Source organism: Neurospora tetrasperma, assembly GCF_000213175.1.
Source record: "Neurospora tetrasperma FGSC 2508 unplaced genomic scaffold NEUTE1scaffold_4, whole genome shotgun sequence".
In the NCBI taxonomy this organism is placed as follows: Eukaryota; Fungi; Ascomycota; class Sordariomycetes; order Sordariales; family Sordariaceae; genus Neurospora; species Neurospora tetrasperma.
This window is the reverse complement of record NW_009799102.1, coordinates 2,782,128-2,801,606: the sequence shown is the minus strand read 5'-3', so window position 1 is coordinate 2,801,606 and position 19,479 is coordinate 2,782,128. Positions and strand designations below refer to the sequence as shown.

Here is a 19,479-nt window from a genome sequence, read left to right as displayed (position 1 = left end):
TTATACCAAACCCAACTTCTCCCCGCCAACATAACATCGACACGGCCATTCTCAATCATGAGTCATGTCAAGCGTACGCGACTCGATGCCGGCTTCCCTGATACACCCTCAGCCATACCCGAAGCCATGGAGAATGCACTCGCTCAACAGTTCGAGGCTCTTGGACCAAACGCGGGGTTGCGGCTGGCAAACCTGCGATCTCTCGTCTCGTCTCTCACACCACAGGAAACGCGCTTCATGAGACTACATCTCCAAAGTCTTCCGGCGCCAGCAGACATCATTTCTTCTTTTCCGGTCGATATTCTCATTGACATCTCCCCATACTTGTCCGCGTTGGATATAGTCAACATCCTTGCCGTATCCAAGGCGTGGAGGCAGGCGTGGTCTCAACGCCATGTCGTGGGGGCTTTAGCCAAGCACCATATGCCCAATTTCCTACAATTATACGCTCATCGAAATAGATTACCTACAGACCAAAACCTGTTCGATTCTTTCTATCAAGCCGCTCGCAAGTTCAGTATCAGACAACAGGGCCTGTTCCAGTCCATGATTTTCAACCCTGTCCCGTGGCTTCACTCTGTCACTCGCGACAGGTTCTTCAGCTTGGAATCCAGCGGTGCTATCGAAAGTTGGGACGATGTTTTTCCAGGCGGCAATTTCAACAATGATTTCCCGGATCACCTCACCGAGAAGAAAGCAGAGGGAAAGCCACCCTACTCATACATAAATTTGCTGTACCGAAATGGAAAAGTGGCATGGCAGCCTGATGATGATGATGATGACAATCTCTCGTCTCTTACCTTTGTAGACGACTTGCGTAGCCAGCAACGCAAAGTATACAAAGTCCCCATTTCTGTGGTTCTCCTCGGCTGCGTCGCCCATTTAGAGGATCTGGGCAGTGAGCTGGTCGTGGTATCAGTACGGAGGATCTGGTTTGTCCCCGCGTTCCAATATTACTCCCCATTTCTTGCATACTAAAATCTTTCTATTAGCTACGCGTGGAACCTCGAGACAGGTGAACGTGATTCTGTGACGCTTCCATCAGCCAACATCTATAAAGTTAGCATCGAGGGCAAGCGTGCATATATCTTGACCGACAACTCCGAGGTGTATGTTTGGACATTTAGAGGTGGTATTCGGAAAGTTGACACAAGTGCGGCCGGTGAAGACGGCATCAACCGCATCGTCAACGTTGTACATGACATGGAAATGGAAGGCATGTTTGATATCCTTCCCCACCCCTTTCTCGATGATAAGTTCTATCTTTTTTCGTTCAGAGAGTCCGAGAGAATGCTGGTCGTCCATGAATTTAACCACAACGGAACCTTACGGATACATACCACAACTCTTCCCAAGGTCTACTCTCTTACTCGGAAGTGGGGTACAGGTGATTTCGACTTCGAAATCAGTTGCGAGGGTACAGAACCCAACGGTGACGAAGACTTCTTCCGTGATGAGAGGCACAAGGTCGATGCGTATGGCAATTACACCATTTGCCAGTTTTTCGCCAAGGGGCGGCCTGTCAAGCCAAAGGAATTTCGAGGGCTCTACGATGATAAGTGGAAGGACTGGAACTGTGAGGCATACCACGATGAAGATGATGACTATTGCCTTGGGTATACGGTCCTATTTAACGCTTTGACGGCCTCGGTGTCGATCTCCCCATTCATATCTAACATACGTCGCCCCGATCAGTTCCCACCTTCATTGACATTTTGGGGCGGTCAGCAAATCGAGCTCATCCGCGCGCCCACTACGGGAAATAATCTGGATTTCTGCATGCTGTTGGTATCGGAGCTAAACGGCCAAAAGCGTGTTCAATCGATGGATGATCTTCCTATCTATTGCCCGTCGACGATCAACGCGGCCAAACCTATTTCCGTCACTCGCCGTGTGACAACTCGCCTCGACAATTCACCTGCCAAAAAGATGATGCAGGGTCACAAATGCTCCAACATTGTCTCGCGATATCTGACCGAAAGATTGGAACTCATTTCCAGTATTCAACCACAATACGGCCTTGAAATCACTTTCGAATACGATCAATTGAGGTGTTGTATCAATGCTGAACTTACTGAAGGCGACGGCACTTTTGAGCTGAAGGCCGACGAAGACTTCCTTGTATGTGTCAGTCCAGAAGGTTACGTCGCATGGAGCTTTTATCACGATATGAAAGACTTACAGGTGAAGGCTTGAATGACCACCAGCCCGCAGTGTACACGCGCTTGAGCCGCTTGTCAGTCCAGCTTTTGTGGTACACTGTCCTGGCAATATTTTTAGACCAACTCTTAGGGCCTACTGTGGATGGGACAGATCAATTGGCACCCAGAATAGCAAAATCGCGAGAACTGAAACAATAATAATAGAATTAGCTGGCCGTTTCCATGCCCCTGTTCGGATACAAACATGCCCTTTCAATCAATACACTTTTTCGACGATGCAATTGTGCAGTCTGAGCGTTCAAACCCGATTCACCCCAGCTGCACTCTTGGTATGAACAAACGACGAACAACTATTGGGACTTCCAGCTTTCCCTTTCAACCATCTGAAACCCTTCCGCACCTCATCCCCCACCTTCTCTCTGTTTTCCCTCGCCCGTTCCAGGCCTCCGGGCTTCAGACCACCAGGAAGTAACCACCACATCAGCAAGATGAACACCAAAATGGCCAACACAATAGGCTGCAAGACCGTCACGCCCTTCTTCTGGGCAATAGCGCCCACCGCAAACGGGAAGATTGCCGCACCACCGCCGCCAAAGGCCGCGGCAAACCCAATTGCCGACACATGATACCCAGGCGGCAGCAGCTTCGTAGCCGCCACGATAGCCGCGGGGAACAGCGGACCGAGGAAGAAACCCAGAAACGACACAAAGATGGCCGAGGCAACAAAGCTCGGCACTAACCAGTACAGCAGTTGTAGCGCAATACACAGCAGGAGATACACCGAGATGGCGACCTTCTCCCCGATGCGGCCCGTGATGAAACCCAACACTACTCGTCCCACCGTCAACCCCAGCCAAAAGAAAGTGACGGTCAACCCAGCATCGAAGGGCTCCGCTTGCCGCACCTTGAGCATAAAAGTCACGATCCACCCGCCAAGGGAAACCTCAGCGCCGACGTAACCTAGCAAAAACATGGCGACAATCCAAGGGATAGGATCACGCATGACGGTGCGAGTCGTCGTCCGTTTATCAGTGCCTCTTTCGTTTTCACCACCAGCACCAGCAACACCCTCCGACTCTGACTCCGACTCGGCGATCCCTGCCCGATACACTTCCTTGGTTGCCGTCCAGAACGCGGCCGTCATCGCCACCAGCTCCGAACCATTTAACCCCACAATCACATAATAAAACGTGTACCACTCCAACCCGCCCTTGGTCACCATGCTCGTGGCAATCAACGGTCCGATGGTCGCTCCCAGCCCATAACACCCGTGAATAATCCCCAACAACTCATTGGCGTTTCTCATATTTCCCACCCAAGCATTCCACGCCGAGTCCTCAATACCGTTGCCGAATCCGGTAAATAACATGACCACCGGCAACGCAGGATAAGGGAGGTGACATGCCATGGGTATGAATCCGATCAGCCTGCAAACGGGGCCCAAGATGGCGACGCCGCGTTGACCAAAGTGGTGGTGGATGAGGTTGTTGAATAAGGCCGCCAACAGGTAGCCGATAAAGGGAGATAAAAAGACCAGGGATACGATGGTGTAGGAGATGGAGTAGTAAGTTTCCAGGTAGGGGATCAGAGCACCGATGGCGCCGTCGGACATGCCCATGAGGACAAAGGAGTAGCAGATGAGGAGGAAGCGGAAGATGGAGGCGCGGGAGGCGTTCCAGGTCGATTTCTTTTGGTCGTGGTCGGGTTGTTGGGGGCTGTTGGGGTTGGGCTGCTCGAGCTCGGGTTCCGATTCTTGCTCTGAAAATTGATGGGCTGTGGTGGTCTTGGATTTGGGTTCTCCGTCGATGGGAATGGCGAGGGACTTTTCGGGGTCGTGGTCGTGGTTGGTGTTGTTTGATATTGTTGGGGCTGGTTGGACGTTGTGGGTTTGGTGATGGCCTATCTTCTCCGGGTCGGAGGGTGGAGGAGAGGTTGATGAGGCCATTGTGGCCTTGGGGTGGATTGACGTGGTAGTCCAACTGATTCTTCTGGGGTCGAAGGGCAGATGATGATATAGACCAGTGATGAATTCAAACGGAGAATGATGATGAGTCCTTGTGGTGATATACCCGTCCAGGTCTGTTGATCCTTTCAACAGCTGCGAGCGTAACACACCAGGCAGAGAGAGGGCTTCTGAATTGAAAACTGTCCTTGATCGAGCAGCTCCAAGGCCACGGCGAGTCGAAGCTTTTATATTCCAATCTTTTCAAGAGATACCATGCCTCATGATGTTGCCAGTCATGACCAGAAGTCAACCCTACCACAAGCGTCCTTTCTTGCCTCCTCCTCCCCCTTTTCTTATTCCTCCTTCCGCGGAACCAGATTGATCACGGCCCGGAATCACTACCGCGGGACCGGGCGGTATGTATGTATGTCAGACGGGGCGGTCGGGGTGACGCTTGTCTGTGATGCGGATGCGGGGGGTTACTCTGGCGCGGAGCCACGATGATGAACGAACTTGGAGCAAGCTATATCACATTGCATGAAGCCGTGAAAAACACATTGCCAGGGAAAGAAAATGTGGGTAGTTGTCGTCAAGTTGGGAAGGAGAATCCTAGCAACGGTCAACAATCAACCGAAGATCAAGCGGCCAAAAGGGGCGCCGTCGATAGCGGCGACGTTGGAGCGGTTGGGATAGATTAACCAACCAACCAAAAGGGAATCTCAAGTCTAAACTCAAAGAAGGGGAAAATGCTACGTAATGAGATGGCTTTTTTTGACGTTCCAGGCCGCCGGCAGATATGTAGTGCAGTTTGTCACTTCTCACCTGGTCTTGACTATCTCGTCCTACTTCAGACCTTCGGGTGCATCGCATTGTCCAATCTATCGAATTTCGATGTGATGGAATGGAAGGGTCGAGGACGGGAACACACACTGAACTTAAGCGTCAACTGTCCGCTTGCCACAGTCTGCAAGAACCCCAAATCTCCAGTATTCCTGCCCAAAAGAGTAGGTAGCTTCCTGGACCCCTAAACGGCAAAACAAATTCAAGCTTTTCAGGATCCAAGCAAAATCGGCAACGTTTTCTGCAGCAGCAAGTGTGAAAAAAAAGAAAAAGCCGAAGTTGAGGAGGAAGGGATATACCCCACACACCACCCCGCGGTCCAGGTCTTGGCGACACACGGGGGAGTGCATCGTTCCCCTCCCGGACCCGAAGTTGAGCCGTTACGGCCCGTGTAGCCCGTTGGAATGCCGCTGTGTAGGTAAGTATCGTCCGCCGCTTTTTGTTTGACACCCACTCTCGCCTTTTCTTTGCTCGAGACTGGGTGGGACCTTTCATCCTCGTCAGCGTCACAAAGAAGAAGGTCTTTCACACCTTTGTAGCAAGCTTCTCCATATTCCATTCCGCACATCTCCGCCCGCGCAGGCGGAGTTCGTACGGATGACGACGTATGCCGCCGGATGGGGAATTGTTCATTCGTCGAAGGACTCCATGGGGAGTGTGGTTTTGCCGAACTTTTAGCGAAGGCGAGCTGGCGAGAAAGTTCGGTCGGTTGGTGACGCCTCTCTTGGTTGTCGTCAATTCGGGGCGAATGGTTAGGTTCATTCCATGATCGTTGAGACTTGCGAACTTGCTGGCACATGCGCTTTGTGAGAACTTCTTCGGTCAGTTTCCAGTCCTTCGTTGCGAAGGAGGGGACACCTTCCCAAGTTGCACGCTGAGAACTGCGACAAAAGGAACTCGTGCCCAATCGACGTCTTCGATTTTATTGAATCCCTAGAGGTAGTGAGTGTTTTCTTTCTTCGTTCAAACTTCAACCATCCAATCCTACAATCCAAGCAATCATTATCGCTACTCGTTGAACCGAGGTGTTGTTGAGATAGTTAGGTCATGCCTGCCAACCGTCCTCAGATCCACGGGGTACTTGAACAGAGCACACAAACTCCAGTTCGGGGGGTCAATGTTCCCTTCCATTCCACCGTCATACGCAATCGCATTCCATACCCAACCCGGCTCCAAAAATATGTCGCTCGTATCAAGGAATATCCTTCTCGAATTTCTATTTCCATTGCACACGGTTCATGTAGTGTACATCATCGGATCTTTCTCTGTCAGACTCGTCACTGATTAACGGTCGTGCGACCCAGCGGTCAAAAAGCGACGGACATATCGATCGTATCGCGATCCCTTCCTCCAGAGGATAGAAGAATCAGGGTGGATGTACCTCTAGCCACACTCCCTCAGCTCAGCCCAGCGATCCTGTCACTGCCCCTTGCAAGTGACTCAGGTGGCCTCGGTGGCGTGGATGGCTGACTATCGCAATCTTCTATTTTCTTTTCCCTCACAACAGTAGCATTCAATGACAAAGTACGCGTGTTGCTTCTGCTCGTATTGCTGCTGCAGCTTCAATGTGGTGATCATCCACGATCCGGATAACATCATCCCGTCGAACCACTGACAGGCCAGTTGCCATCTAATCCAAACCCTCCACGCCCATACAACGTTGACGGGACCGGATCACCATCATGGCACTGCAGATCCAATTTGGCTGCTGACCTGCAGCTAGAATACTATAATGTTTTCTGCCGCCATTCAGACAGACACCTTCGAAGGAGTGTCGTTGTGAGCAAAACTTGGTGATATGGTGGATCAAAGACAACTACAGGTACACCTAGCTGTGCCTCGATTATACAGTACATGGCAAAAAAGGGTCCACCAAGATGCACAAGATGTCTTGACAGCCTCAAGATCCGTCCCAAGTCTCAAGCTGTGTCTTGCAAAGGCATTTCTTCCCAAGCCGCGCAATGTTGCAACCTCGGTTCTGGAACTATCCCTCGAGTCTCCTATTTTCTTGCGTCAAATCTCAGAGCAAAGACGTCAAAAAATGCAATGGCAACAAACCGTTTCAAAACTCGAAACAGTCCGTCGAATCAAGCCACGCAAGGCCAGGCGGACAGGGGGTCACTAGGGTTCTTAACGTTGCCTTTGTGAGAGCAGTTAGCCGAGGGCATCGTCGCATCTCCCTTAGTATCCTCCTTGTCCAATCATCTTTCATGGCTGTGGTTGCTTGCAATCGGAGGAGGGCCACTGGGGATCGCCTGCGCATCCTTGTTGAAGCATCCCACACCCCCCAGTTAACCTAGAATCTTCCCCAATCGAACGACTGGACACACGCGGCCTGCATTGAGCTGGCTGAAATGCAACCACTTGAGACCATTGAAGTGAAGGGGCTTCGCATTGTCCGCTGCCCTCACTCCCCCCTGTCCTCTCTTATGCGGCTGGCTGCATTACGCCGGTTCCCTTCCACACACACCACTCCCACCACGGGGTTCCCTTCCGCTCCAGCCCACCCATCCAGCATCCAGTCGAAGTTTCTTTTTTTGTCAATCTGGACGCCGGAGAAACATTGGACGCCATGGCGTTTGGATTCCCGAGATTAGACTGTATGCGGCCTCCTTGATACGGGGATCGATCCTTGTAATCATCTGAGTGAGCATGTGCGGTCCAGACAGAGTCCAGAACGGTTACAGATGACTGGGCAAACCTTTTTGGCGTTGCTTCCTTCGTTCGTATTAAAAGACGGGCTGCGTGCCGCTTGAAGGTGAAGTTCTGTTTTTCTCTCCTTCTTGGATATCTCGCTTCTTCTTTTTTTGGTCTTACCAACACACACTCGTTCAAACCACACGATTTCGATTCGGTAATCACATAACGTTTCCACACGTCTCGTTCAACCACCAGACAAACATATAATCACAATATCAATATATAAAGCCGAAACAACAGTCAGCCAAGCTACTCAACATAAAACAAAACAACACACAAACAACCCAAACAAACAGCAAAAATGCAGTTCAAGACCCTCATCGTCTCCACCCTCGCCGGCCTCGCCGCTGCCCAAAACACCGTCCCTCTCTCTACCGCCCCCGTCGGTCTCTCCACCGGTGTCGTTCCTCTGCCCACCGGCACTGGAGGCGTGATCTCCACCAAGCCCGGCGGTATCTACTCCAACAGCACCTTTATCAGCAAGCCCGCGGCGAGCACTGAGGAGACCACTGCTACCGTCACCTCCAAGGTTGGTGCTGGTGCTTCGTCCACCAGCGCTGCTGCTTCGGCTAGCACATCTGGGAACACCAATGGGGCCAACCTGGATCGCAAGAGCGAGTTTGGCATGGTGGTCATCGGGTTGGTTGTTGCTGCTGGGTTTGCCATTTAAACAAACCTCTTGCATGCATGATCATAATGGGATGAAGAGAGATGATGGGTGATAATAATGGTTCTTTGGGCTGTGTATACCCAGGACGGGGACTGCCTGTCTTTTGGCTGGCAGCGATGACACACTCGAGTTGGGATCTATACCCCCCGCTGCATGACGACCAACTCGAATGACCAGATGGATGGATGATATGAGACGGACGGACGGACAAATGGATACCTACACCGGGAACCAAAAGGCGTTAATTACTTCACTTCTTGGGCATTCATGGGATGAATGGATGGATGGATGGATGGATGGACGAGGCCATTGGGCTTTTGATGGTCTCGTCTTGTTTTGCGTCTTTTTCTTCTTCACCTTTTGCATGAGCCTTAACTTATGTGGGCTCGGTTTACAAACAGTATTTAACTTCTTCATCATCTTCTGCATATACAGCTAGACACATTACAATTTGAATTATACTGGGGCCTGCCATTGGCAGCCCGGTTTTTTGGACATCTTTTACAACCTCACTACGGTATTTTCGCTTGGTGTCTTTTTGATTCGCATGGTCTCCCCTTCCTTTGAATTTCCAGTACCTGACGTGTGTTTTTATGGTTCATTTTTCCTGGTCTCGATAGTCGGTCACGATGGGTGTCACAAAGCTGGCGCAAAACCCGAGCCCGTTCACAAATCTGGTTAGTCCGTCTACACTACATACGCGTATCTTGACGCTACGCGCCCGTGCAAGCGGGCTGTGATGTGATGGGGCGTTTCATTCTCAGCCTCAAACAGTCCCGAAAATGCGCAGAATATTGGACATGGTGATTATCATGATTATCAGCGTTTCCAACCTCTGTTTTCCGAGAAAAGTATGCATGGCGAGAATGGCCAGTCCACGGGTTAGTAGCGTGTCAGCCTCAGACTCACTTGTTCGGCTTTTTTTTTTCTTGGATTACAACAGGGGGTATCATATGATTTGCTCCCACGTACTGGTGTGGTGCAGAGGTATTTTGGCGCTATGATAAGTGGACACGCGTACAGTCTGGTAGAGGTCACGTTAAGAGAGCAACGCAACGGCGTTTGTTTCCATGAGACATAATGGGAAGAAATATGGCCAACATACACCATCATTCTGTAAGGATTTTGTGAACATAGTTATTCCAAGTTAAAGGCGTCCAATTGCTGAAAAGAAATGAGTACTACACGTCTAGAGTGTCCTCGTCGTGTTGCATGTCCCTCAATCGCTTGTTGTTATGTGGGGGGGTGTCTGTTAAAGTATGGATTATAGGTACTGGAGCTGAGGCTTTGAGATATCAACTGGAAACGGTTGTATAGTGTAGCGGTTATCACTCCGGATTCTGAATTTCATCAGGACATTCCGGCAACCCCGGTTCGATTCCGGGTACGACCTCATCTTTTGCTTTTTCTTGCTCTGTACTCTTTCTCTTGAAGATCCTTTCTTTTTTTTCTTCGTGCCCTTTGAGTTTTTCTGTTCGTGTCTTTTTACTTCGAGGTCCTCTAAAACCAAATTGTTATTGTGTGCTTGGTTTCCTCCCTTGTTCCCTCTCTTACTTCCATGTTGGTTGGCAAAATCAATTCATCGGTCAACATGAAGTTCGTGTCAAAGCCAATTCATTTTTTGCAACAAGCCGATACGTACCGCGTGCAAAAAACGTTCATACCCAAATGAAATCTCCGACACCTTGTCGGTTGATCACACCCCAAATTGGAGGAGAGAGGCGATATGTGAAGATGCGCAGGATCCGATCAAGCGTACCTGCATGAACATGATCACTTGAACGGGTTCACAGAAGCCAAACGGTCGGGTTCCGTGCCTGGTGGTCGATCTCCCGCTTAAAGCCTCCGAGTCCCCCACCAGCGAGACCACTGGGGAATGTTCCACTTCAGACAACCGATATGTACAACATTTGTTCATTTGAATATATGTATAGCAGTGCGAGAATCGATCCTTCGCATGACTGCCATGCTGGTACCTAACCTCTGCACCGAACAACACTGTTAGGCTCAAGACTAAGTAAGGTAAGTAGAGGAGAATGATAGAAGCGCGTAATGACATCACCACGCCCACTGACGATGTTGTGAGCCCGTGGTCGATTTTGGGGATGCGTTCATTCTTCTGTTTGAGGAGTCTCTCTTCCCCGACATGTTTCCAACCGTGAATTTGCGCAAGGCGGCGACCGACGCGCGCGTGAGCGGTTACTATGCGGGGAGATTCAGATAAGCGACCATGTCATGGCATGGCATCGCTTGCATCCCGCCAGTTCGCCTCCAACAAGGATTGACCAAGAGCGCCCACGAGGAGGCGGACAGTAGGACGTTCAGCTAGCGCGCACTGGTTTGTCGCGAAGCGCAAGTTGAGGACTTGCTATTGTGAAAATGATAGAGCGTCCATAATAAGCGCGTAGACCGGCATGTATGTTGTCTTGTAGTTACTGTGTCGGCGATATATTCTTCACAAGGAAGAGTCGAACATACAATCGCCCAGATTGTGTCGCATAGAACGCTTGCTCTATCTAATCTCGACCCTTTGCCAAAATAACAACGGTGCATAGAAGAGACAGAAAACGAAACAGAAAACGAAACAGAACACGAGTGACAGCGCGTTCGAATCGCGGTTATTGGCATGGAAGAGATCTCGAACTTTTCCCCAAGTGACATGGTCTCACCGTCTTGCCCGTGGGTAACAACTCAAACTGTCTCGGGGGTTTCGTTCCGGAAGATTACAGGGTCAGTGACTGACAGGATCTCGGCTTCATCAACCGTAGCACCCCGGATTTATCGGTATCGCCGTCAGAGATCTGCCACAAAGAATCAAATTTCATCCAGCTATGCACTATAAACAAAGGGTATTACGTGTACGCGGTTGGCAGAAAAATCGCCCGTTGGCCGTGGAGAAACGGGAGACATCAAGAAGGACCTGGATCACGTGTATGATCATTGGTGCCAAGGCCAACAGCGCATGCTGGTGTTAGTGGTCTGTTAGTGCTAAGCAGCTAGGTCCCCTAAAAGGGCAGAGCTGCACGCTACTGCGCTGGGATTCTGGGGAGGTCAATTGAACTGAGGCTGTCTTTTAGCGGCTATGCTAAGGATACAGCGTAGGTCAGCGAAGGGTCCGCAGGCCTCAGGTAGGTAGAGTTTTACCACCATGTCGGGCATGCCTGGCCCGTGCTTCAGGTCCCCTTGATTCTTCCAGACCGTCTCACAACTTTACCTACCAAGGAGCCAGGCAGACGACAAGACCCAAAACCAGGCCAGATGTCTGAAGTTACTGCAATTTGGCCCAGGTTCGGCTTCGGCATGAGCGAAAGCTTAGCTCAGCGGTGTTATTGATATTCAGGGCAGTCAGTTGGCGATTCTGAGGATTTCTTTCCTCTGGTCGTTTTGCCTGCGACAACCTGAAATGTAAAAGGCGGAACCTGGGTCTGGCCATCTTTGCACTTGAGGTGGACATTCCAATGTCGCCTTGTATTGAATTGCATGTGTCTGGATTTATTTGTTCGTTCTTTTATGCTGGCGAATGCTTCATTCCAAATCTCTTCTTTTTGCTTAAATAGACAAGGCAGCTTCTTTCTGTTGGTGCGGTGGTTTCATCAGTCGTGGTCGTGCAACACCGCCCAGCAAGAGGGACATTCACTTGCTGTCACGAAATCACCTCAGACCGAACCGGAAGCAAGCCACCTCTCAACTTCAGAGCTCTTGACCTTCCCCGCCAATCCACGTCGCTTTCCACCCAAAACTCGCCCAGGATCTTGGGTCCCGCCAAAATTCCCGTTGACAAGCTTCTTTCTTTCTTCCTTCGGCCCTGCTCCCCCACCGCCGCCGTTGATCGCTTTTCATACCGATCGCAGTCCTCCTTCCCCTGCTTTTCCTAATACAGCCAGGACCTAGCCTTGATCCCTTCCTTGTCTTCTGGTTTAGAGCCGCATGGTCGTGCCTCATCACCCCGCCATCGACGAGATACGGTCGAAGCTTTCTTACCACCAATACAAGCAGTACATGCCTACCTCTGCATTTTAGCGACGCCCCATTTAGCCCCCCTAATCCAACCAGACGACCTTTTAAGCCCGACCAAGCACGGCTTCGAAAATCCAATCGGGATTCGTACAGGACGTTAGTAGAGACTGAGGACGGACTTGGATGCACTCGTTGCGCGGCGTTGTTCAATTCTATAACTTGACGAGACTCGCCCTTGCACCCTGGGCCGGGCGTTTACCTACAGTACCTACCTACACCTAGCCTTCACCTTGCATTAATTACAGACCGGATACACGGTATTACGGTCTGCCGGTCTAGCCCACTCAGCTACCCCAGACGGACCTCCACGCGAAAGACGGGCACTCGGGCCTGTCCTGTCGATGCAGACTCACTAGTGTACTGGCGGCATTGCTGTGCTGTGCTAGTGCATCCAACTCAAGACTGATCCAGTCGGACGAGCACTCGTCATTCTGATTCGCCCAATTGGTGCAAACACCGACCGACCACAGAGCGTCCCCCTAGTAGCCTCCTGCCGCTCCCGCTGGCCGCACCCGCACCCGCGCACCGTACCATCTCCCGCCGCCCGCCGCACCCTCCTCTCACCACCGCCAAAAAGTTGTTTCCCCATCCCAACACCTCTCCGACCCAAGAAGGTGCAACAACACTGCGAGACCAGTGACCCTCACTGGGACCCCGACCGCAGGCAGCATGGAGAACCGACCGGCTTCCGCGAAGCCCGCGACCACAGCCTCGACCCCCTCGCAGTCGTCGACGCCCGACGTCAAGTCCCCCGCGACCCGTCCCCTCTACAGCAGCAAGCTCGGCGACCAGCGAGCAAGGACATCAGACGCGGTGCCGGCCACTTTGGCCAGCCAGCAGAACAGGTGAGACGCCATCTACCGCACCCTTCCTGCCCCTTCAAACACCGTCTTTGCCCTTCTTCCGCCTTGCCCGTTCTCTTTACTGCGGCAGCCGCACACCGATCCAGCAACAAAGCCACACCTTAAACCCGACCCCCCGTCATCACGCCTGCCCATCCTCCCATCCTGTCAGACCCCTTAGACCTTGGGTCCACCTCCAGGTCGACTTCCATTGTAGTCGCGGAATCATCGTCTTCACTCCCTCAATTCCCACCCCTTCCTCCCATTGCCATGCTCTTGCCCGCTTGACGGACATCCAATCCTTCGGCGCCGTAACTCCAGACTGACATCCGCACAGACAGTCTGCCCCTCCTGTCCAGCAAAAGGCCTGGACTTCGGCCAAGAACCCCATCACCGGCCAGTCCGCCAGACCGCAGAACAACTTCAGCTCACAGGACAAGAAATCCGTGACCAGCTCCCTTCGCGAGGTTCGTTGATGCGCCTTGTTTGCTCGTTGTTTTTGTTCCCCTTTTTCGAGACCCATGTTATCCATGACATAGCTCCATTGGCGGACCTTACTACTACTTACTCCCTTAGCTGCTCCACTATTGGCCGCCGTCCACCACGGCAATGCTACATGGACTGTCCGCCTGTCTTATACTGGTCGCCTTTGTACACCGTCTGACGCTTACTTCAATCATCTCCAGGGCCAACGAGTACGCATTACCCTCGCTAACGGCTCCGAGTTCGAGGGTACTTATGCCAACACCCAAGACCCCAACACCTGCCGCCTGACTACGGTAACGCAGAAGAAGCTGCCCAACTCGGCCGAAATGAACGGAGCTTCTAGAAAGGAGCAAGGAACCATGACGTTTCAGAAGAAGGAGATCGTTGACGCGCGTCCTCTCCTGGTCAACAACCTTGGCAAATCAGACGGCAAGCCTACCAACGGTATGGACAAACCGGCTGCGTTATTCCGCTTGCTTGTTCGTTCTAACATGGCTATTCCATAGGCAACCGCGCGTCCTTCCGTACTGACGCTGCCATCTCCAACTCTCGCTTCGGAAATGAGCGGACTCTGCACCGCTGGGTGCCCGATTCTACCGACGGGCTTGATGATAGCTTGGAGAAGACCAACACTTCTGGTACCTGGGATCAGTTTGCTGCGAATGAGCGCCTCTTCGGTCTCAAGACCGATTATGATGAGAACATCTATACCACGACGATCGACAAGAGTCACCCTCAGTACAAGGAGCGGATGGCCGCTGCGGAACGTAAGGCACGCGAGATTGAGCGAAGCGCCCCGGTTACCGCACATGTTGCCGAGGAGCGTGTCATGGACTTCCAGGGCGGAGACGATCGTGATGAGGAAGACAAGTAAGTCACAGGTCAAGAGAATCAGGCATTGGGGCCGGCTAACAAAGGAAATAGGTACAGCGGTGTTCGAAGACAAGACTTCCCTCCCCTGTCTGGTGGCCGAGAGAACAAGTACACGCCTCCTGCTCGGCGTGCTCCGGCTGCGCACTCTACCGTCAAGGGTGCTCCTGTAGACCCGGCTATCATCTCGTCTCAGCTGAAGGCACCCCCGCAGAAGCAAGCTGCGCAGACTGTGGCTGATGTCAAGAGCCCCATCCAGCAGACGAAGCCATCGCCCGCACCTACCAGCACCACCGCGGACTCAAAGGTCGAGTCTAAGCCGGATGTGAAGGTAGCGGAAGTCAAGGCTGTTAACGCAAAGGCTACCGATAAGAGCGCGGCTCCGGCTCAGGCCGCGGTTAGTACTACAGCGACTGCACAGACCCTTAGCAGCAAGCAGCAGGGAATTGAGCAAAGACTTCTAACTTCGTTCAAGGAATTCGCGAACATTCAACGCGGCAGTGCCTTGTCTGCCCAGAGGGCCAAGAACAAGGCAGACAAGGAGGTCAGATTGAATGACCTCAGAAAGTTCTATCACGAATTCAAGCTCTCAACCCCGGTGCCATCTGACCTTATTTCTATCATTGCCAAGGACCCAGCAAAGCAGAAGGAGATCCAGGAGAAGGCGCTGAAGAACGCACAGGAAATGGCCAGGATCAAGGCTGAGCAGGCTGCTCTCAAGGCGAAGGAGGTCAATGTCGCCAAGGAGGGTGCGAGCAAGACCACTACCGAGCAGACCAGCTCGGCAACTACTACCACGGCCGATACCCGTACCGCGTCGCGGCCGACTGCCCCTCAGCACTCTAGTTCAGCTGGTGGTGTTCCGAGCCGCCACCAGGGTCAGCGCAACTCTTACCAGCATCCTCAGGCGGCTTATCACCAGCCTTACACCCGCGGGAACCGCCCGCCTCCCCATATGTCCCAAAGCCAGCAGACGGGCAACCTATCTCAGCGCCTACGGAACGTGGAGCAGCACAAGATGCAGCATCCCCATATGGGACAGCATCCTCAGGGTCCTGACATGCGTCTCGCCCCCACTGGCCCTGCCAACAACGGAGACCCTTCCTTTGCTCGTCGCACCAGTGGTGTTCCACCGCCCACTAAGCAGTTCAACCCTCTGATCCACGAGTTCAGACCTGGTGCCACCCCTTTCGCCCCTGCCTTTAGCCCCGCTGGACCGAGCCAAGCGTCAAGCCCCCGCGTGTCGGTTAACAACGTTGTCGAGCCTGCGGGCGCTTCGGCTCTGCCTCCTGGAAAGCTGATCAGGCGTAAGACCAAGGATGTAGACCCCAAGAAGTGCAATATCTTGGCCTTCTTGGAGAAGGAAGAGAAACCTTCCATGCAATCTCATGCCGTGAGATGGGAGGAGAACGGTGCCCTCCGTCCGGCCTACGAGACCCCCCCGACGTGGCGCCAGGCGGATCCTCAGAACGAAAAGGCTGATTCTACCATGAACATGACCTACACGGAATACATGGAGAGGTACCCGGTTCCGAGCACCGTCAACGCCACGCCCAACCCGTCTCATGCACTTCCCCAGTTTCACCATCAGCACCAGTTGCCTATCCACATGCAGCACGGCGCGCAGAATCTTGCCCCGAGGCAGTCGCCTCACATGCCTCCTATGCCCATGCAGCCTGGCCAGCATGGACATGCCCCTCATGTCCCTTTTACAGCTCCTGACGACCACAGGATGATGCATTCAAACTCCCAACAGTCGTTTGCATCCCCTAGAATGGGTCATGCGGCCATGGTCTATCCCCAGGGAACTCCTGGTCAGTTCCAGTACAGCCAGCCGATGATGCAGCCCTACATGCCTGGCGGTGCGCCCCAGATGGGACCATTCCGCAGCTTCTCGAACAACCCCCAGTTCATGCCCCAGCAGCAACATCACATGGGCGGTCCCGTTATGATGCAACCGCAGTTCATCCCGGGGCCAAATGGCGCCTTGATGGCGGCTGGTCCTCAGGTCCAGATGTATCCTGGACATCCACAGTTTATCCCCGCGGGTGGTGTACCCCCTCAGCCCATGAACGGGACGAACGGTTATCCTAGCCCCGGACGCCCAACGGCACCCATGATGGTGCACCAGGGCTCGCAGCAAGGACAGCCGGGTGTTTATGGAATGAGCCCTGCTGTTCAATACCAGCAGCCTGCTTTTGTGGCTCAGCAACAGCCTCAGGGCAAGTTCCCTAACCAGCGGGCTCAATGAGGGCGCGCTGGCCGCCAGCATGTCACGTCAACTGGGTGACTGCAGTGGGATCGCTGATGGCCACTGCCTTGTTGAATTATGAACTGCTCCTGCGGGCTTGGCAGGAATGGGGGTGTTATGTCGGGCTTGATAAGAGGATAAAGTCACCAAGCCAGCCATTCAAGTCGAGCCAGGTTGGTTGGTCAACCTTCTGTGAGCAAGCAGAACGATGCAAGGTGATGTATAGCGTCGCCTTGTTGAACAGTGGCTCGAGAGATGCAACTCCGCCGGGTGAGTGGCAGGCATGAGAAGAGATTAACAACCCAACAACCAGAAAGGCAGTATACGACAACTACCATCACGATTACAATGCCTTTGCTTGCCTTTCATTAAGCTACTGGAAGAAGCTAACCAGAGAGCGAACCATCAATAATCTCTTCTAAAGCCATTTGCATAGTCCTTCCTTCACTTGAAAGTGTGCTTTACACATCGACCTTCGGCGACGCCATTTTACCATGCCACATACACTTCTATGAATTACTGTTGGACTTGGTCCTCTTACTCCTTGCCAAGCTATATGTTCTTGCTCGAGAGTGTAGCGGAGTCAAGTTCACACCACAATTGGCTACCCATATCTATTCAATAAAGCAGCTTTCAGGGGACGGATGGAGTACCAGGGGAGGTGATGGATGGGTGGCCACGAGAGACGAAGAATAACGAGACCCAAAACGTCAGCAAACGGCTGGCTCTGACCCTCGCTGCTGATGAAACCCATCAATACCGGGGTAATACGTTCATGAGTAAGGAAGGATACGAGTACAATTTGTGTGCTGCTTTGGGGGCAAGTGGACAGATAGGCCGACATCGATGAAGTGTTGTAGGGGAATTGCAGAGCAGGATATTCTATGTTATTGGAGATGCGAGAGTGATGACTCGCAGAGGATGAAGGAGATACGTCTGGTATCAAAGTACTGCCAGGCATACAGCACACTATGGCGTAGCATATAGCAAGCAAGCGAATAAGCACGCTTTGGGGGGTGGAAGGAAGCGGGGTGGTAAAGAGAGAACGGGAAGAGGGGGAGGGGGGTTAGTGCTACATAGCTAGCATAGCAACAATGAAGCGAGTAAGGTTATCTTGATGGGAATTCATGTGAAGTGAGGCCATGACATGATGAAAGCGACACGGTCAAGATTCGAGCGAAGAAGCAGTGGTGCTGAGCTTGGCTGATTCTCTTTATAGCAGGAAGAGCGTCACGAGACATTGTGTCAAGATATGTAATGTAAGACGAGGACGGACAACGCAAGACAGCACATACAACAACTTGGATTTACTGCCGAACCTCATTTCATTATATGCTCTTTGCGAGCCTGAACGTACGCACTCAAGCGGGCAACCTATGCTGACGTTGACAGCTAGCTGCTAGTTTCCGTCCGCCTAGGACAAATATGGGGAGGGGAGAGATGATGTGTGCTACCAGGACATTGTAACTTCCGAAGATGAAAACTACTCGGTAAACCGTAGATCATGGATTTAAGTTGGAATGTTTTTCTTTTCTTTTCTTTTATCTCTTTTCTTTTTCTTTGATCGTGGTATCCATGGTGGTGATGATGGTGACAAGTTAGGTACATGCTGCTTGCTATCGTTTGCATAAGTTGCATGATTGCTTTTAGGTAGGTATATAGCCTTGGGGAAAAAAAAACCAGTACCCCGTTTCTGCTACTGCTACTGGCTAGGTAGGTAGGTACCTAGGTACTCACATATACCAGACCCCTTTTGTTAGTGTAGATAGTTGTGCTTGCTTTGTTTTAGGGTAGGGGGGGGAAAAATGCAAGGAACCGAGCGAGGTCTACACTACAAAGAAGCAATCACATCACCAAACAAAGACCGGCCATACATATGGAGTCGCTTGTGAGTGAGTGAGGGAGTGGGTGGTGAGTGGTCAAAATGTGAAGTTTGCTTTTGTCCCCCAGATTCGGTCAATGGCATCGTTTTCTGTAGGTATGTTTGGCAGTTTCCATTTTTTTATGTTTATGCATAACAGGACTGACTGTCCTTGAAGTCTTGCGGAGAAGCATGGAAGGGTGATAAACCTACCTATCTGCCGTTGTGGTGTTTCGCTTTTTTACACTCTGAAGCCAAACATGTATCCCTTTCTTTGGATATCACTCACTCATTTTGTGATCCGGATGCGATGCGAGTCGAGTCACTGCCTTTTATATGCAGTTTGATATTTTTGAGGCGTCGAGAGAAGAGTGAGTGAGTGAGTGCATGATTTGAAACGTGGGTCTTTCGATTTTGTAACTGAGATAAGAGGTATGATTCGAGGGGTGTTCCTTGCTAGGAAGAAAGTAGTTTCTCGTTTGTCGTGAAGCTCGTGTCAATAACCGAGTAGGTAGAGAGAGGTACCTCGATGTATCGACGTGTGCTAGGTAGAGGGTGCTGGGAATATTGTATTATATACCTACGATAGGAAGGAAAGCGGGCCGGAGGTTGAATGAATGGATTACTTGTAGTGTTTGATGGAGCCCAGATGATAAGGATCTAAACATGTTATATCTTCGAGTAAACATGTTGTTGTGGTCAGTTCATAACTGTCCAAGAGTGAAAGTTGCTTGCAAGCGGCGGAGTTGAAGGTTGTAGGGGACGATGATAACGGAGAAATGTTCAGCTTCCATCCTCACTTAGCATATTCTCATTTCTTTACACATATACCAAA

The 19,479-nt window shown here is 51.7% G+C and overlaps 6 protein-coding genes across 6 annotated transcripts; 5 read left to right on the top strand and 1 right to left on the bottom strand.

Annotated features, from left to right (window-relative positions):
• Positions 1 to 57: 57 nt before the first annotated feature.
• Positions 58 to 2,196, top strand: NEUTE1DRAFT_44158 (uncharacterized protein; the record flags this gene model as incomplete). The annotated part of the gene is made up of 2 exons (XM_009853274.1): positions 58 to 898; positions 1,016 to 2,196. The coding sequence occupies 2 exons, from the start codon at positions 58 to 60 to the stop codon at positions 2,194 to 2,196; spliced, it is 2,022 nt and encodes a 673-aa protein (XP_009851576.1).
• On the bottom strand, positions 2,184 to 4,235 carry NEUTE1DRAFT_65672 (uncharacterized protein; the record flags this gene model as incomplete). The annotated part of the gene is made up of 1 exon (XM_009854088.1): positions 2,184 to 4,235. One exon carries the CDS (start codon positions 4,105 to 4,107, stop codon positions 2,461 to 2,463), a length of 1,647 nt encoding a protein of 548 aa, XP_009852390.1.
• Positions 4,236 to 7,721: 3,486 nt separating this feature from the next.
• Positions 7,722 to 8,828, top strand: NEUTE1DRAFT_130652 (uncharacterized protein; the record flags this gene model as incomplete). The annotated part of the gene is made up of 1 exon (XM_009854087.1): positions 7,722 to 8,828. One exon carries the CDS (start codon positions 7,949 to 7,951, stop codon positions 8,315 to 8,317), a length of 369 nt encoding a protein of 122 aa, XP_009852389.1.
• A 2,947-nt stretch (positions 8,829 to 11,775) lies between these two features.
• NEUTE1DRAFT_102086 (uncharacterized protein) lies at positions 11,776 to 12,208 on the top strand (the record flags this gene model as incomplete). Its single annotated transcript, XM_009854086.1, has 2 exons — positions 11,776 to 11,815; positions 11,880 to 12,208. The coding sequence occupies 2 exons, from the start codon at positions 11,776 to 11,778 to the stop codon at positions 12,206 to 12,208; spliced, it is 369 nt and encodes a 122-aa protein (XP_009852388.1).
• A 795-nt stretch (positions 12,209 to 13,003) lies between these two features.
• On the top strand, positions 13,004 to 16,783 carry NEUTE1DRAFT_111240 (uncharacterized protein; the record flags this gene model as incomplete). The annotated part of the gene is made up of 5 exons (XM_009854085.1): positions 13,004 to 13,179; positions 13,514 to 13,643; positions 13,863 to 14,106; positions 14,169 to 14,532; positions 14,587 to 16,783. 5 exons carry the CDS (start codon positions 13,004 to 13,006, stop codon positions 16,781 to 16,783), a joined length of 3,111 nt encoding a protein of 1,036 aa, XP_009852387.1.
• Positions 16,784 to 17,310: 527 nt separating this feature from the next.
• NEUTE1DRAFT_117497 (uncharacterized protein) lies at positions 17,311 to 17,894 on the top strand (the record flags this gene model as incomplete). Its single annotated transcript, XM_009854084.1, has 1 exon — positions 17,311 to 17,894. One exon carries the CDS (start codon positions 17,448 to 17,450, stop codon positions 17,631 to 17,633), a length of 186 nt encoding a protein of 61 aa, XP_009852386.1.
• Positions 17,895 to 19,479: the final 1,585 nt, after the last annotated feature.